The following is a 20,157-nucleotide window of genomic DNA, read 5'->3' as shown; positions in this document are numbered from 1 at the left end:
AAACAAAGTAATAAAAAACAGAGAGGAGAAGAAAAGAAGAAAGAAAGAGAAGGGATCTCGGCTCTCGACGAGAAAGGTCATGGACCACGGGTTGTAAGTCGGAACGACATAGGATAAGAATTGGAGCTCGACGAGTGAGTTCGAGACGGTGACGCTATCTAGTGTTAAAGTAGACAAAGACCTTCCTGATGAACTGCCAATCTTATTGGATGGATTTGACAGTGGATTATCGACAAAGTGAATGAGAGGTACCTACTGAGATAGATGATCGGAGGCATCAGTAACCCCGTCCAGTGTCACGGAGCATCCAGAGTAGAAATCCCGAGTATTTCCACCTTTCCCTTTTTCTGTACTTATATTCTCTTTTTTTTTCCATTCTTATAGTCTGTAAGTAGGTTTAAGATAGATAAGGACCCTTGTAGTATTAGTGGTATTGTTTTATGTATCCTGGACGTTGTAATTTCACCGCCTACACGTTGGGATCCAGTGTAAAAGAACCCTGTAGCGTAGCGAATAAAAGTATAGTTTTGTAAATTAACAAAGTGTGTTTGTTAATCCTCGCTTACCATTCGCTGTCGGTTATCACAATTTTTAATTCACATTTTAATTAGCTGTAACAGTCATTTCATATAGAAAATAAAATTATTTATGATTTAATTGATAATATTTTTAGGTCATTAACTTTATTTAAAACTTGTTGTAATTTTTAAAACAATTAAAAAAAAAAAAAAGTAAAGTTAGCCAAAGGTAGGATGGAACCTAGAATGCCTGCATGGCAAGCAAGTTTGCTACAGACTCAGCCATTTCGCTGTGCTGCCATAGTGTAAAATCGACCAGTATATGAGCTGCACTTAAAACTTCAGAACGCTTTTTCTTGGAATTTTTGGCTAGTGCACTTTACAATTCTTCTGGATGGACACCCTTGAGGTATACTACTAACCTGCAAAGTCTCAACCCGAACTGAATTTCCAAGACCATAAGATTCCCTTGTTAGATAAGATTGAACTGTGGGCTATGTAGACCTGTTCAAGCTATACTACCCAGCAACATCAGACATTTTCTGCCCACTCTCTCTACCTTTGCTATTATACTCTCACCTTTTGAAAATAAATACCAACACAAAACTTAACGAGTGCCCACCTGACAGTTTCGCAAATACAATAATAGAATTGTTTCTCTCAGAAAAATAGAAGGCTGGAATTACGAGGGAGAGTTTCAAAGTTCGGAGGAATACTGTCCAATCAGTATAATCTGGGTTGAGCGTCTCCCACGCTCCGAAAAGTTTTGAACTGTTGCCTGAAGACAAGGGAAGACCAATCGATATTCATTATTTTATGTCACTTCTTCTTGTGTTTATTTTGTGCAGTGTTTGTTATTCGAACATGTGTTCGTTTTCCAAACTTAAAAATCTTTCGCAAAAGTGTTCATTATTAGATCTGTTCGTTAACCGATCACCCAGTGTATTTTAATGATTTTATTGATCTGAATTTTCCAAATTTATGCATGGTGACAAGAACTATGCAAAAAGGATGATGTTTGTATAATTCAAAAAATCTTATATATAAGGGTCGATTCCTACCTTACACTGCAGAAAATCCATTCAATGATTTCCTTCAAGTTTTTCTTTCATGGGTTTTTCCCAGAAGACTTAGTGGCTGTCGAAAATAGATTCGGCACTGGATGTTTGTTGGGTTACGTCTGTGGCTGAAAATTATCACAAATCATATTGTCCCAAGGATTATTTACATATTTAAATAATAATGATCAAACAAATAATTTTGGGTCAGTTTAAATCTGTCCGTTATTAAATTCCAGCCAGAGACAGATGGTTAACAACTTGAAGATAAAATACAATTTTTAAAAAAATGACCAACAATATGACAATAAAAACACATACTTTATACTTTATTAACTTGATACTGACCTTTTCTTGTAGGATCCAATGCCAACAACACATATTACTAAAAGTTTTCACAATATCAATCAGGTCACTGTTGTATTTAAACACTATTCTGAAGATTCCTGGTAGAAATTAAGAAATTCAACAGCATTTGCATAATCACATAAATCATACTGTTCCAAGGATTATTTACATATTTTAAATAATACCAAATTGACCCAAAATTATTTATTTGGTCATTGATGATTTTCATATTCAAATAGTAAACCAAAGCAATGATAATTTTTATTCTTATACTAGCAACGTGTGCTTGGTATTACTTGGGTTTTTAAACGGAAGTGGAATTGAGAGAGGTGATAAAAATAATTGTTTTAGTAACTAAATGTGCATTTATTAACCCAAGAAACTGCAAGAAACAAAAAGTTAACTGGGCTTAAGTTATATAGATAAACAACAACTAACCCGTTATACATAAAGACACCAACCACTGCCAAATTATCGGGCTAGAAAACAGCTATATCAATATTAATAATTAAAAATAATTGGAAACTAGAGTTAGGCTGGGTAGCGTAATTGGCAACGCATCTGGTGAGCCGAAATTGCGGGTTCGAGTCCCGCTTCGGGCCGATTCTTTTCTTCCAATTAGGCCTAAATTTATTTTAAATTATTTAATTAAAAATTCTAATTATTAAATTTAGCGAGAGATGGTGCTTAATGCCTAACTCTAGTTCCAAATTATCTTTAATTATTAATATTGATATAGTCGTTTTCTAGCCCAATAATTCAGCAGTGGCTGGTGTCTTTATGGGCTTAAGTTAAAAGAAGATGGATTTTAGGGGTAGTTGAGGATGGGAACCCCACATTTTTTTTCCTAGGAATTTGAAGAATATAATGCTAGATTTTGTGTAGATACATTGAATTGTGTAGGCTCCTTTGCGTAACAAACATACATACCTACAATTAACAATGCCTTACTGTCCTTATTTCTAATTTTATCTTTAACTGTCTGCTTGGACATTACTTATTAGTAGGACATTACACTGGTGTTTAATATTTGATACAAAATTGACATGTAGATCAGAAAAACAAAACTTTTATTAAAATTCACCTGTAGTAGTAATTTACGTGTTTCGGGTTAACATACCCCTCATCAGCAGTATTATCAAAAACAGCTGAAAATAATTAAACAAACAAATAAGACAATAAAATCATTTTTTAAAAAACTTACAGTAAGGATGTATCCTAATCGCTTGTACAAAAGAGTTATATTTCCAAATTTAACAATCGCCAATCACTTAAATTCATTTTTCTATACAAACCAAAATGACATTAAAATAATAAATTTTAAGAAAGATTACATTTAAAACCGATAAATTCCAACTTACATCAAATAGTTGCATTCGCCATGAATTTACATCATCAATGACTCTGAGTTTATCACTCATTTATACCTTTTGCTGTTTATACACGTCATCAAGTATAGTGTCCCATGATTGGTGGATTAGTCTTCTTAAGTTATTATTTATTCTATTTCTTTATTTTTTTTATATTTATATGTTTGTATAATTGCCTTTTTATAATTATTAGATTCTTTCTTTTTTATAATTATAATTGCACTTGTGCAATTATAATTATAAAATGCAATATAGCTTAGCAAACCAAATATCGAATGCAATATAGCTTAGTGTCTATTTTAGGGTATAAGTAATACTCATATATACTTTGGTCCAGATCGGTTTAAGAATAAAGATTTGTTTAAAGGACAAAGGACAATAAATTTATAAAATCACAAAAAATAATTTATTTTTTTTTATTTTATGGTAAATGAAGATATGATGTATTAATAGTTTACTTTTGAGGAGGCTTAAATTTTGAAGAATTTATTGTAACTATTAAAAATAAGGAGGTGCTGTTTTGATGTTTTAGTGGTAATATGAAATAATATGCAAAGAATCAATAAGATAAAACAATTTATATAGAAATTACAAAAATACATAATGCTTGCCATTCATACACTCTACACATGCATGTACTGAATATGTATGAGAGGGGATCCCAAAAAACTAGCATTCTTTTCTGGATGCAGATTCTTTCTAGCATAAACATCCCATGCTAGGTGAGTGTTCAATGATTTCATCTGCATCAGTTTACCAGATGGCATTGTTGTGAGAGGCTACATTTTGCAACAGAATTTTCTACAGACTTTTTCAATGCATTTTTCTATTTGTTCCTTTCATGTCAGAGAGATTGTGCATTTAGAATTTGTTCCTACAGGTCAAATAATTAACCAGAGTTTTTATTTGCAAGTTTTGAGAAGGATATGTTGAGATAGGCAGAAGAAATGTCTCGAGTTATGAAAAACAGGCGATTGAGTTTTCCACCACGACAACACACTGACAAATACTACGCAGAGTGTTCGGCAATTTTTGGCGAACAAAAGTACGACCGCTTGCTTTATCTGCCCTATTCACCCGATCTTGCCATGTACGACTTATTTCCTCTCGGATAAAAAACATCCTCAAAGGAAAAATATTTTCTGATGTGAAAGAGGTGAAACAAAAAACAGCAGAAGCGCTAAAAGTAATAAAAACTGGTGTATTCAAAAACTTTTTCATGCAGGAGGAAAGCGTCTTTGATAGGTGCGTTGCATCAAACGGAAAGTACTTTCAGGCTGACTAAAGTTTGTACATGAAAAATAAATACACTATTTTCTATAAAAATATTTCAGTGCTTCTGGGTTTACCTCATATATACCATAGAACTCTGTTGAGAAGTTTTTCATGATACCAATTTTCAAAAACTTTTTAAGCAGAAATGAAAAAAATATTTTCATTAAATAATCCATATTTCTATAACAATGTTTCACTACATTACGGTAAATTGGACTTATACAGTATATGTTTATTTAGATATTTGTCTAATCTAACCCATGTCATCTGTTTTGTTCTTTAAACAAAAATACATTTTATGATTTTCACGAAAAAACCAGAGATCTACAAATACCTTAATGTGCTAAAATTCATTAAAGACTAAAAGTATAACATACATATTGATAGCACTTTTAAAACTCATCATTTGTTGCAGATAATCATGTAAGAAAATTTAAAATCTGTCCTCAATTTGCCTAAAGTAGTCTAAAATCGTGTGTGAAATGACATACAAATTTTGTGCATTTCCTAATGTACTTGTTTAGATTTTACTCTTCTGCCACTTTTATATAGAACAGATAGAGAGTATGGCCATTGCCAAATGCAAAAAATTTGGAGGTTTTTCCGTATGCATGGATGTTTGTGTGTGGGGGCACAGTTTTGTTTGCCTTATTTGAAGCTTAATAACTCCAGTGCTTTTTGTTGAAAATTTCTGAAATTTTGTGGAGAGGTTTGTGGAAGAGCATTGCCAATCTTTTTGACCTTGCAGACCACTAAATCTGGATTGCCAATCTTTTTGACCTTGCAGACCACTAAACTCATAGTTTTCAATCCTGTGGATCACTGTAATGAATTTTCTAAACAATAGAATAATGATTATAAAAGTTTCATTTTACTTCACTAATATGAAATACACTTGTTTTTATAACAAATTAGTGTGAAGTTTGTTGCTGCTTGTTTAAAATAAGTTTATGGATTCTTGGCTCTTTTCCATGAAAGCTGTCAGTTGCACTCACAACATTATTTATTGTTGATTGTTTATTGATTTATTGTAATTATTATTTATTAAGAACAGTTATTTCATATTTGATTTAGATTTGAATAAAACACCCTCAATGAGTGGGTAAAAGCAACCAAGCAGTTTGTATTTTTTCGTAATACTTTGCACAACCTTCAGTTGATCAATGCCCAAATTTTTCCACAGACCATCAAAATTTTTGTGCAGACCATCAGTGGTTCACAAACCACCACTTGGCTACTACTGTGTTAGGGGATTGATGCTATTAAATTTTGGTGGTTAAAGGTCTAGACTTCCATAGGGTGGGGAGATAAAGGGGGTCGTGTGTTGTATCTCAAGTAGGGTCATATTAATGATGATTTTCTCATTAGCATTTACAATTTATAATAAATCTTGTCCCTACCTTCAAATTAAGCTTTTTGCCATTTTATAATAATTAAAAATATAAAGAGGTTTTTAAATAAAATATCATATCACATGGCACCACACACACAATTTTAAATCTGCCAGGAAAGTTAAGTAACTGGTTGCTGGACTTTTTTCACATAAATTAAATGTGCAAATTTTTGATGATCAACAAGGATTTTCGTCTACTTATACTAGAAATATTCTTAAATGAGACCATTTTATAAGAGAAGAATTAAACATTGTAATGGGAAAAAATTGTAACTTTTGAAATAAATATTGTAATGTGAGAACTTCTTAAACAAGTTGTACTGTACATGTAATTTCATTATCCTGATATTACATTTCTCAATTATTACAATTTGCAGGTAAGAATAAGATCTGCCTTCCTATTTTTTCTTACTTACAGCTAACTACTTACAGCTATCTTATTCCATCAATTGCTAAAGACTTGATGATTGAAATGCACAGAAAGTGATGCGCTCAGAAATTTAGCTTCTACTCTGATTAACTTTCTAGCCATCTGCCAATAATAACCGATGCAGTCGGAGCTGCTTCAAGCTCTATTCGAGATTTCAAAACTTGCAATTTCTTACGTGTGTCTCTGCACAGTAATGTATTACCCTATGGAGGTGAAAACAGAATGAGAGTTTCTGGCACATATATAATTTGAACAATAATGATTATCTCTTGGTTAAAGTTTAAAAAATAAATTTAACTAAGATATTTATTCATTTGGAGGAAAAATCAGACACAATTTTATCAAAAGAGGACCAGTAATTGATGCAAAAGTTGGGTTTTGTATGATTTCCATACTAGAAGAATGGAAAGTTTGTTTAATTAGCATGACCTTTAAATTCCTTACGATACAATATGATGGAGTGCAAAAAAGAATAAAAGTATTAATTTAGAAGCAGAAAGAAGTGTAAAACTTGAAAATTAACTGCTTAATTTTTTAAACGTGGTATTATAGAATATAAATAAATATAAATATATAAATATAAAATAACTGTACAATAAAGAAAAAATATACAGAAAACTCCCAATTATCCATGTGTGGATTATCTGGCTTGCAGATCATGAATTTAATTTAAAAAAAAATAATTATATGTCTATGTATTTTTTACATAGTTGCTCACTTTCATGTTTACGCATTTTATAAGTGTGCAGGTGTTCGTATTTAGATGTTTAAATCATTAAAAGATTTCTGCAAACAAACCAAAATCACAGATTTTCTGAATAATAATGAGCATTAAACATGTTAAAATAATTGTCTGCCTTAGAAATGTATAATATGTTGTATTTTAGAAATAAATACTGTAATTATAGTTTGGATTATCTGTGTTTTTCAATTATCTGTGCTACCTCTCCCCACCATTAGCCCAGATAATTGGGAGTTCATTGTATTTCTCTTACATACAATACATATAAAATGTGCCTTTACACTATATGTATTGTCTATGAGAGAAATATATTTTTTCTTTATTGTACTTCATCCTCCTGGCTTATTTTTAAAAATAAAATAACTGTGTTGTTCTTATTTTTAAAATATTTTAATTCAGACTATTTTAGAAATTATTTCGATGCAGTGGAAATAATTCAAATTAGTTATATGGACGAACTTGGTACTTTGAAAATTAAGAAATTTATGTGAAATTTTATCCGAGGTCGTCATATAAAAAATGAGATAATTTCTTAACGGCTCTATATTATAAACACTATAATTAAAGCATATATTAATAGCCAATGTATCATTTCCTTTACACACAGGGTATATTCAGCTCTCCAAAATAAATGAACATTCAGTAGACAGAATAGTTATTAAAGATGCAACAGCTAATCATCTCGTTAATTATTAATGTAATAATCTGTCTGGATCAAAGATGGCATCGTCAAAATAATGAGCATTTGGTTTGTGCTTTTGGAAAACCAAGATGTTGGTTCTGATGAAAATGCTACATTCAATAAGAAATGTATCCTTTTTGATGATACATACATTGTCACCTACAAGAAATAAATAAGAAGACGTTTTGTTTTAAATATTTAGGAGTACTGATTTGTCCAGTGTAATTTTATATTTTGTATTTAATAGCTGCTTAAAGCTTTGTAGTAATTAAGAATTCCAAAAATGATTACTCGTATAACTTAGCTGGAGGAAAAATTTACAATTTACTTTTTATACAATTAAAATTGTAATTATTGCATTGTAATAATTATTATTATGAAAACTAATTTATTAATGATATTCAAATTTTGCAGGTTTACAGTGTGACGTAGCTATTAATGAATGTGCTCGTAAACCGTGTCCAGTACATAGAATGTGTGTACCGGATTCTTCTCCTCTGGGTTACAGCTGTGATTGTCCTCCAGAGAAAAGTGGTCCTTTATGCGATTGGGAAAAAGAAATATTGTGCGAAGAATCCAGCTGCTATGAAGGTAATATTTAAATTTTAAAATCTTATTCAATAGGAACTATACTTTTCAACATGAAAATATGCAAATATACTTGATTTTATAATTTGTAAAATTCAAATCTTGTGAAATTGTGCAAGTTTACTTTTGCATCATCATTCTTCACTATTTATTATTTTATTTGTAGACAATTTGAATTAATTACATTATAAAACTCAGATTTACTTTATTGTGGTAAATCTTGCATATTTTTTATTGAAGATTTAATTCTTAAAATGAATTATTTATACTAGTTGTATGTTATATTAATTTTAAAAAATAAAGTAATAATTATTACTATGAATTTGCTCATTTTCTAAGTTGTACTCAAAGTGTAGTTAGAACATTAAAGCTAAAAAAATTATTGAGTATTGAAAATAATTTTTGTAATTTTGTGCCAATACCATGGCATGTAATTCTCATTGCTGTACACCCATGGGAAATTGCTAGAACAGAAATGAAATCTTTTCATAATCTGCACTTTCATAAATCCACGTCTTCGGAGTGGTATTTGAAAGTAAAATGCTTATCAGTATACAGTTTAACATGCACTATCTAAAACATTAAAGCATTTTACTTTGTTAGCAGTTCATCAGAAGCTATTCTTCTCTATCTTGTTTACATTAATATATTGTTTTAGATTTCTTAATAATTGTCTTAGAATCAGATCTACAATACTGTAGTGTATAGGCCTATATCATATTCATAGTTGTTCATGTCTCAACACTGTTTCAGCTGAAAAAGTAAAAATTATGGCTATTTTAAAATAGTTTGCAGCATATATTTAATCTATCTGATTAGAACAAATGTAATAGAAACTTTATCCTGACTGGCTGAAGTTTCTATTACATTTAAGGTAAATTGCTATTATGTGAATGCTCTTTAAAAGCTGCCAGTTATTAACCACTTCAATTTCACGAGGAAATTGTTTTTCAGCATTGCATATAGGTTTACAACTAATCTTCTGAATATCTAATTCTAACAGAATTACAGGATGGCATTTTAAATTCCTGTGACTGCCATACTTGCAGGAATTTAAGTTCGTTGAGTACCACAGGTGTTATTGCAAGTGATTCACATTTACATGGCTGGTTTGGTTTGGTTTGGTTTTATTTGAATATGGCAATGAGATACGGCCATTCTACAAAAGGTGATGCCTATTGGGAGGATTTTCCATGGAAATTGGCATCTATTTAGGTGTTAAAACTATGAAGAAATTCAGAAAATTCCACGTGGTCAGGCACAAACCCACAATCACATACCAGTGTTTGGTGATTTTATCCACTATGCTACTGGTAGGCCACATTCACTTGGATTACCAACATTGCTATTGTTGATGATGTTTTAAGATTATTGGCTGATTTTACATTTAATCACAGCATTTGAATATCTGCAAATGTCAGGGTGTCTTTTTAAACTCTCTGCTCCATGTGATAGTAACAAGGGAAACCCTGGAAGTTATCATGACCAATTTTGATGAAATTTTGTGGATGTGTAGTATTTAATTGTACTTAAACTCTTCCAAAGCTGCAAGCAGGCCCGCCGTAAGCGGGCGTGCAAGGCGTGCACCGCACGCGGGCGGCACGTCCAGGGGCGGCAAATTGGTATTGCTGGCAAGCTCAGCGTAGGTAGTCGTATTTAAACAGGGGCGGCATAATCGGTATTGCACACGTGCGCTCAAACAGCTAGCGGCGCTGATGGCTGCAAGACCCACTATTAAGGCATTCTTGAGAAAATCACAATTAAAATTTTCTAGAACTAATATCTATGCAGAAGTGCTGTTCATGTGTTCGTGGTGTGGCGTGATGCATTAAGGCATTGCTTGATGAGCCTTAATATGTGGGTCTGAATCCCATTTGAAATAATTTTTTTTTTCTACATTTATAATTTAATCTTATTGTTATTTGGCTGCAATTTGAAAAAAAAAAAACTGTAGACCTATAAATTTCCACTGTTGTCCTTCTGTCTGCCTGTCTTTCCTTAACCTCAAGAATGGAGTTAAATACATGAAAGACGTGACCAGATGTGGAAACTTTAAGGGCAGGAAGCCCCTATTAATCATATATAAACCTCTGATGCAAACCAGGAGCACATTATTTTAATTCAAACTTTTTTTCTGAAACTTAATAAAAGACTGGCACAACTCTATTATTAAAGGAAAAGTATGATGTACAGAGACAAGACACTATAGTATTAATTTTAGGTGGAGAACATATATTTTAAATTAAATAAATTAAAAATATGATTAAAAATTGTAGCCTGGCATTGTGACAATGTCATAATAAATAATTTCTTGTTAAATTTGTTATGTACAGTACAGGTTTTAAAGTCATTGAAATTTTTTTTTTATTTTGATTGTTCCATATTTGTTGAAACTGGATGATTAAATCTGCAACAGACACTGTTATAACTAACAAAAACTTTAATTTACACAAAAGAAGGAACACTACAACTTCACACATCTGAAGAGAGAACAAAAACAGCGGGAAAAAAAAAGAGGGAGTTCACAGCAAAACGATCGGTGTTGCCACTCTATGGACAGATCATGAAAATGTAGAAAATTTATTTTTCCAACACTTTCCCTCATTGAATGATCTGTTGATGTTGAATACCCATTTTTCTACAAAGTAATTCTAGTCTCTGTTTCTGAAGTGGCTTTGTCAGTACGTCAGCCACCTGGAACTCTGTGGTTACTTTCCTTACCATAATGGTTCCATCTGTAACAAGTTCGCGTACAAAAAAATGTCTTGTTTTAATGTGTTTAGTGCGGCGATGATATTCTGGATTTTGCGCCAGTCTTATTGCGGCTTCATTATCAATTTGTAATTCAGGAGGCTCTTTGAGTTCTGTAATATCCCTTAACAGCCGCTTTAGCCATACTATTTCTTGTGCTGCTTCACTTGCAGCCACCACTTCTGCTTCTGTGGTAGATATTGCGACTGAGTTTTGTCTCTGACTGAGCCAAGTGATTGCTCCGCCAGAATAAATGCAGGCAACTCCAGAAGTAGAACGTCCAGTCACCAAATCTCCACCATGATCAGCATCACTATATGTCTCAAGGATGCCCTTCTTATATCCTTTCTTATAAAGTATTCCATAATCAAGTGTACCTTTTAGATAACGGAAAATCCTTTTAACACTTATCCAATTTTCATTATTATAAGTTTCAAGTGATCTTGAAGCAACTCCCACTGCATAACCAATATCAGGGCGTGTACCAACCATCAGGTACATAAGAGCACCTACTGCTTGACGATATGGTTTATCTCTCTGTGTGTTCATTATTCTCACAGGAACCTACTTTCCCTGATTTATTGCTTTCATTAATTATTGGCGTTGATACAGGTCTGCAATCTTGCATGCCAAAACGCTTAAGAATTCTTTCAGTATAAGACCTTTGATTTACAAAAATTGATCCGTCACTTTGTCTGTGAATTTCTAAACCTAAGAAATAGGTAGCAGGTCTAGAAACAATCTTGAACTCACCTTTTAATTGCTCTATAAACTCTGCTGATTCCTGAGGATCTGTTGTCGCCACTAAACCATCATCTACATATAAGGTTAGCAAAAGTTTATTTGGACCTCATTTTCTTATGTACAGGCAAGGATCTGCACTACTTCTTTGGAAACCCAATTTCAAAAGATAGTCTCCAAATCTCTTGTTCCAACATCGTGAAGTTTGTTTAAGTCCATAAAGACTTCGTTTTAACTTACAGACTCTATTTGAACTATCACTAAACCCCTCTGGCTGCTCCATGTAGATGTCCTCGTCTATTTTACCATATAGGAAAGCTGTTGAGACATCAAATTGTGTCAGAGACATATTTTCATTTGCTGCAACACTTAAAAGTGCTCTAATTGTTCCTAACTTAGCAACAGGACTGAATGTTTGATCAAAATCCTTTCCTTTTCTCTGAGAGAATCCCTTCGCTACCAGTATTGCCTTAAACTTGTGTAAGTTCGCCAAAATGGGGGGAGTTTTTATTCCCAACCGTCGGGATGGCTAAGGGCTATTCGCATGTGGGTGGCGGTTTTGAGGAGGCAGAAAAACAAGCGTTTCACATAGAAACCGTTTATTTTAGTCGAAAATGCTTACATAAATTTAGCAATGGTCCTTGAGTTCAGAGCTTTAGGTTGTTTTCAGTTTCAGTCTGGTCCTACGCTGGAGGGGCCCCGTAGCAACATCGAGTTAAAAGTTCGAAATTCTGAAGAGACAGTGCACAAAAGATGAACGGAAACACTACTATTGGAGGTAAATACACAACAGGTAGTCTAGAGGAAGCTCTTCTGTCCTTGACATCGAAGGCTTTATAATTTTCTCGGGATCGAATCATCGCTAATTGGCTAACTTTTCTCCTCCTCACTTCCCAATTGGTATCCCACCTGTCTCCAGGTGTAAATGGAGCTTCGTTAGATCACAGGAAAGGTCGACAAAAGAAGGTTTATCTGACACCGTCTTTTAGACTATGATCGCGTTTAATTGTTGACTATGACACCTACGCTCATTTTGATATATATATATTTTTTTTTCTAGTTTCGTTTTGCTTTTTAAACTGTGTCTTAAATTTTTAATATGTTTCTTTCTAAATTTTCTTTACCTAAAATTTTGTTTTTCCCATTACTCTTTATGAGCGTCGACATCAAAGTCCGGTGTCGCCGACTCGACACTTATAAAAGTTATCATCTCGCGGTTTGACTTAACAAACTTGTACATATCCCCTTTTGGGGGCTATTTCCAGGCCTCACACTTGTCTATTGAACCATCTGCATTGGTCTTTGTTTTAAATACCCATTTGCATGGAATTGCTTTTCTTCCATCTGGTAACTCTTCAAGGGTCCATGTCTCATTATCTTTTAGGGATTTTATTTCACAATTCATAGCACTTAACCATTTCTCTCGGTTTTCACAAGTAATTGCCTCTGTATAAGTATTCGGATCTTCAAAAGCATTTGAGATCGCTGACATAACATAGTCATCAAATCTTCTGGGACGTATAAGCTCTGAACGATCCCGTAGAGTCATTTGTTGTGTTGCCTCTTTGCTCTGAACTTCATCTTGGAAACTCAAATCTTCTTTTTCAGCATTCAGATAACTATCGTCTTCTTGTAAGCTATCAGGCTTCATGATTATTTCTGGATGAGGTATATTCAAGTTATCATTTCTAACTATCAAGGATTCTTCTTGAAAAGTGACATCTCTCGAAGAATGAGCTTGTTATTTTCTTTGTCCCAAATGCGATAACCATTATCATTATCATATCCTATCAAGATACCTTTCTGTGCTTTCTTCTCCCATTTTTTTCTTAGTTGTTTGGGTACATGGGCATAGCAGGTACTTCCAATAATTCTCAAGTGTTTAATATTTGGTTTTTTATTAAACCGCAGTTCAAATGGCGATTTACCTTCAATACTTGATGGACTTGTTCTATTTAGGATATAGGTTGCAGTATTTACTAACTCAGCCCATAGCTTTTGGGTGAAAGTTTTATTAGTATACATTAAGGACCTTGCTGCCTCGACTATATTGTTCTATTTTCACGTTCACAGCAGCCATTCTGTTCTGGTGTGGTGTGACGGGTTAAAGAAAACCACATTATGTGAATAATCTCACGGATTGCACACGTATTACAAATAAGTAACAGTAAAGACAATTTTATTCGTTTATTGACGCGGATCACAAAAATCTAAGCTGATTAATTTTTCCTTTGTGTACAATGCGGGTAGTCCGGATTGAACATTCAAACGCGAAGGCGGTTGGTTTACAATCGGTTTTAATCGCGCTACTATACTAATTAAATCTACTTAAACTAGGTTATAACTAATGTTAGTTAGATTAAGAAAGGAAATATAAGATGGTTATATTTTAAGAAGACCACCCCTTTCTTTGTTTGGCGAGTTTAAGAGGCCTGTTACGATTAATGAAAGACGAAACCTGACTACTTGGGACTCCTCCGGTGGGACGAAACATCTAAATAAAAAGAACTACTTCACTTCTTGATAACACAGTCCTTTCACACAACTCTGGATTTCCCTCTCTTGTTCTTTTCTTCATCGGCAATCTGCTCCCTCTCTACACGTGTTCTTCTTCCCGCCGTTCCCTCGCCAATGCCACAAATCGTCCCCCTCTCCTTTGACAAGGGGTGAGTGACCTCGCACTCGCCCAAAACTCGCCATGAGAAAAATATTTTAGAAAATTAGTGAAAAGTCATAGACGATGGGGTTAGTGGAACAATGTTAATGTTAACTTATAAAATACGATAATACATACATAATTACATGGGGGGGCTTCACCCACCACACTGGAGTATATGGCATAGTCAATCGTTGTCTTATTCCATTTTTCTGTAGAATTTTTCTAACAATAGCATTATCAAGTTCTCTGCCATTATCACTCAGAATTTCTTTGACTGTATGTCCAGTAACTTTAACTTCAGTTATCATCTGTTTTAGCTTTTCAGACACTTCAGACTTTTTCTTAATAAAATAGATAAATCAAATTCTTGAAAAGTCATCTTTAAATAAAACAAAATATCTATAACCAGACATAGATGGTTCAAACGGTCCGCATACATCAGTATGTATCAGTTCACCCGGTTTTGTGGCACGTGGACGTGTTTTAAACTTTAATCTATGAGATTTGCCATAAACACATCCTTCACATATTTCATTATCTAAGTGAACTTTAACACAAAGTTCTCGCTCTACAATTGTTTTCACATGTCTCTTGTCTTGGTGACTCAGCCTCTTGTGATAAATCTGTAATAAATTTGACTTAGTAACTGCGTTTACCTCACATGGCTTACTACATGTTACACTTCTTAAATTAAGCTTAAAAAGATATCCATGTCGGCTACGTTTACCAGTTATTATTACGCGTCCATCAACTTTTAATTTACATTCTTCAGCCTTTGATATAAATAAACTGGAGTGATGACGATCTTGAGCCGCTAACATTGAAAATAAATTTTTCTTAAGATCCGGTACAAGCCAAACATTACATAATGTAATTTTATTCCATGTATTGTCCACATATGCTTCTACTTCAATTGTTCCTTTACCTATTGCAGATATTTTATCTCCATTAGCTGTGGTAACTGAATGTGGATCTTTGAAGTGCTCAAAATCACAAAACAAATTTCGTTGATAGGTAGTATGACTAGTAGCTCCATTGTCCACATACCAACAGTCTTTATCATTTTCACTAAGTACTATATTCGACATAATTGTCAAGAGAGTCATATTACAATTATTATCTCTACAATATCCTGCAGAAAACTCTTTACTTTCTTGTTTAGTTTTACTATCTGCTTTTCTTTTAAAACAATACTTTATTTTATGACCAGATCTGTGACAATAGTGACAAACTATATCTGAACTAGACTTTCCCGTTGGTTTAGATTTGAACAGCTTCTTACTTGTGTTAGTAACTAAGACCTCCTGATTTTCATTCTCATTGTCCTTACAAACTAAAGCTCTTTCATACGAGCACAACTGAACAGTTAAATTATCTATAGTACGATCTTTTCTTAAAATAAGAAGCCAGCTTGACTTAAATGAAAAATAGTCGTCAGGTAAAGTATCTAAGACTTTACAAATTAACAATAAATCTGGCAACTTTTCCATTCCTTTGTTTTTTGTCAATTTTACATTCAAATCATTCCAAATGTTTTTTAGTTTTGATAAATGGCTGGCCATATCATCTCCAACTTGACATTTATAACCAAAAAATCTCATACAAAGATCGTAAGCCTTGTCCTCACAGACGCCTTCAAATAATCTATGTAATTCTAACCAGACGCCTCGTGCTGTCGTAAAACGCATGACTTTCTTTAAGGTTTCTTCAGACAAATTGCAAGTTAGAACTAACAAGGCACTACTGTCGTAATTAGTAAAATTTAATAGTTCTTTCTCATATCTTGTTCTTTCTTCCTTTGAAGCGTCGGAATCTAATTCTTCCGGTTTCGAAATTTTTCCTTCGACAACGTCCATTGCACCAGGAATACTCCTTAACACGATGCAAATTTTATATTTCCAAGTCGACCAGTTAGACTTGCCTTCTAAATATCCAATGTGAAGTCTAGAAAGTTCCATCGCACAGTTAAAGCGATCTGGGCCCATAACCTGTTGAAACTGGATGATTAAATCTGCAACAGACACTGTTATAACTAACAAAAACTTTAATTTACACAAAAGAAGGAACACTACAACTTCACACATCTGAAGAGAGAACAAAAACGGCGAGAAAAAAAAAGAGGGAGCTCACAGCAAAACGATCGGTGTTACCACTTATGGACAGATCATGAAAATGTAGAAAATTTATTTTTCCAACAATATTTAGAAGAGACATTGTTGGGTTGGTTGTTTTTGCAAGTGTGAAAATCTAACAATTGGGGTCCAATATGGAATCGATCAGGTTACACTTATGTGTGGGTGCGACATTCTGGGATGTCTTTTTTTTTTGGGTCGGTTAGACTGACCAGTGTCCAGTCTGACCATTATAACCAATTCTTTGTAAGTATTAAACAGCAATTTTGACGGTTAGAGATATGTACACACTAAGATCCTAACAGTGGCGACAAGGATTAAGGATACAACGATGAACCTGGAATCAGTGAAATCACTAGTGAAATCATTACTCGCAGAACAACAGAAAGCCGCACATCGAGAGAAGGCTTTATACGAACTAGGGTTTCTTATTTCCCGGTCTTTTGCTTGTCCCGGGATTCCGGGATAAAAGTGAACTGTTTCCCGGGATCCCGGGAAATCCCGGACAAAATTAATTATTTTTAAGATATACAAAATATCTTGAAATCGAATGATATCATTATTTTTCATTTTTTAAAGTAATTTAAGTGTTCTACAACCTCCAAAATCGTATTAATAATGATGTGTAAAATATGTATTAAAAATACCTTTGAATTACGTAGAAAATTCACAAATAAAAAAAAATTTGTTAAAGTTTGTTCGAAACTGCTTATAACAAAAATTGCCTACGAATTGAGTTAAAAATTTAAAGAAAAAAAACTGAACTTTGATCAAACTTCTAACTTAGAAAATGATATTTTTTATTTAAATAAAACATAATACAAATATTACTGTAAATTTTTATAATGAGATTTTAAGAAACAAAGATGGTCGGATACTCCGATCACTCAATCTGGTTCTTAATTTGGTAATAAAAAGTCCTGCTGCCGAGAATGCCCTTTCTGATTCAATCGATGTGGGTGGAATCGTTTTTAACGCATTTAACAGAAGACAGATGATGTGTGTTTTTTCACCTGTAGCCTCAAAGATTTCTATTTCGTTCTCGAGACGCGTTTCAGTACTGCTTTTGTTGTCCACTTTTCTTGATCTGTCTATCTCAGCTTCTTTGATAGCAGCATCAAGCTTTTCAGCTAAAGTCATTGCAGATGAGCTTGCGACATCTGGTAGTTGATCTGTATCACCGGAAGTAGAATCAGTAGATACTTCAAAAAGACGATCTAACATCTGTTTTGCTGATAAAATTAACATAGTCTTGGTTGGTAAGGCTGGCAAACTTTTTTCACTTGGGAAAGTTGAAACTTTTCCATAATTCTTTCCACTATTGAGATATTGTATGAGGCCAGTCAGTTTTACATTTCTTCTCTCTGCTATGCGTCGAATAAACGACTCTTTTAGTCTTCTTGAAAAAGGTGTGTTTAGTTGATTTAACTCATTTATAATAAAAGAAAAAATACCTTCCGATGAAAGTAAAGTCGATCCTCTGTTGCCAAGCTTTTCTGCTCCAGCTTTTAATGGCTGCAGTGATGCCACGATGTCACGAATTACAGTAACTTCTTGTTTGTCAAGATCAAAATTGTCCGTATCTTTATTACAGTCAATGATTGCTTTCGATATGGATGATCTTATTTTAATAAATCGCTCTAACATGGCTAAAAGGCTATTCCATCGGGTTTTGGAATCCAGAAATAAGTGCAAATTTTTCCCATGTTCCTGTTCAACGTATTTTTGTAAGATGTTATTCTTTAAAGGTGATTTGCGAAAAAATTTTGCTATTTTTCTAACCTTATTAATGATTTGAGAACAGACTATTTCATTACCTAGTGTGTCATGTAATTCAAATGAAATATCTATATCGAAAGGATCTTCAGCCAAACGCTCACACAAAACACTTTCAAAATCAATACTATAACTAAAGTCTTCTTCATCTTTCTCAATATCATCATTGCGCTCTTCATCTTCAGTTTGAATTTCTTCAGAAAGAGGGACTGCTACTGAAGTGGTTGACTTTTGGTACAAAACATCACATACCGCTAAATGAATTCCGTGTGCATAACATAACTGATGCTCACATTCAATTAACCTTCCAAATTTCACCATTACAGCTGCACCATCAGTAACACAGGCTTAAATTAAATATAAATGCATTCCGGCATTCTGACAGTTTATGAGTTAATTATACTTTCTATTTGTAAAATTTCTTCAATCTTAACACAAAATAAGAAAAAAGTGAACTTTTAAAAAAATTGCGGGATTTCCCGGGATGAGAAAAATTTCCCGGGATATTTCCCGGGGTAAAAAAACAGCCGGGGTCCCGGGATCCCGTTTCAGAAACCCTAATACGAACTAATCAAAGGCATTCGTTCGTCTACACACACATCTTCCTTATCATCTTCATTGTCAATGTCATCCTCAGGAACACTCACTCTTTCAGTTACTGAAATTCCAACCTGATGAAGAAGACAGCTCAAAATTTGACAAGTGGGTAAGTCATTTTGAGTTGGCTTTGGACTGCGCAGCACCCAAGATGGCCTACCAGGAGAAGGTCAAGTTTCTTATGACTAAACTTTCTGCGTCTGCCTTCAGTGAGTACAATAAGTACTGTATGCCGAAGTGTATTACAAACTTCAACTATGAGGAAACCACTTTGCAACTTCGCCAACTTTTTAGCAAAAATCGTTCAATCTTCATGGACCGCTATGACTGTCTGCGCATTGCAATTGACAATGGTGAAGACTTTCGCCATTTCACAAACCGAGTGAGAGCAGCCCGATGATATAACTTTCATGCTCAGACAGAAGAACAGTTCTTTTGTCTCGTTGTTCTCACTGGAGTTAAGTCGAAAGTCCATGAGTCATTACAGGCTCAAATTCTCCAGAAACTTAACTCAGATGGAAAAAACATTACATTCGACAACGTGATGAACAACTGTGAAAAGTTTATAGCAATGCATTCTAAAACTAAGTTGTATGAAGAAACAAAGTCATGTTAATAACGTTTGTGCGATGCGCAATTTTGTGTACACTCTTTCACCAATTTTTGTGCTTCTTCCCATGCATGGGACCCTTTGTATATATTGGTTTTATGTTTAGCAATTGATGCCCAACAATGGTGCACATGTAATCGTCATTCTTTCTCTTTCTCTTCCCCATCTTCTCCTCCTTCCCTTTCTTCTATCTCCCCCCTTACCTCCTTCCTTTCTTCTCGGGCTATACCTTTCAGTGCAGCCTGGATCTATCAACTACATAATAACATCTGCGCCATGACCCCGCCTAAAGAAGAAAAGACCAAAAAGACAAATCATCCACCGAGTACTTGCAAGCAATGTGGCAAGTGGCATTGGTAAAAAGACTGTCCACACATAAGGCACAAATGCCAAAAGTGCAATTGCATAGGACATTTGGAAAAATTATGTCGACAACCACTAAAGAAAAAGCAAGTGCACTCCGCCGGGTAGGGATTATCCAACATTT

The 20,157-nt window shown here is 33.8% G+C and overlaps 1 protein-coding gene across 1 annotated transcript in view; it reads left to right on the top strand.

The window, feature by feature from the left end:
* Positions 1 to 20,157, top strand: part of LOC136981990 (fat-like cadherin-related tumor suppressor homolog) — a 461,240-nt gene that overhangs the window by 388,887 nt on the left and 52,196 nt on the right. Inside the window, 1 exon segment of the mRNA XM_067278416.1 lies at positions 8,231 to 8,407. Within this exon segment, the coding sequence (XP_067134517.1) occupies positions 8,231 to 8,407 (177 nt within the window).

This window comes from Centruroides vittatus, unplaced genomic scaffold, assembly GCF_030686945.1.
Source record: "Centruroides vittatus isolate TY-2023 unplaced genomic scaffold, ASM3068694v2 contig_8, whole genome shotgun sequence".
In the NCBI taxonomy this organism is placed as follows: Eukaryota; Metazoa; Arthropoda; class Arachnida; order Scorpiones; family Buthidae; genus Centruroides; species Centruroides vittatus.
Note: the sequence above shows the minus strand (reverse complement) of the source record. Positions and strands in the feature narration are given on the sequence as shown.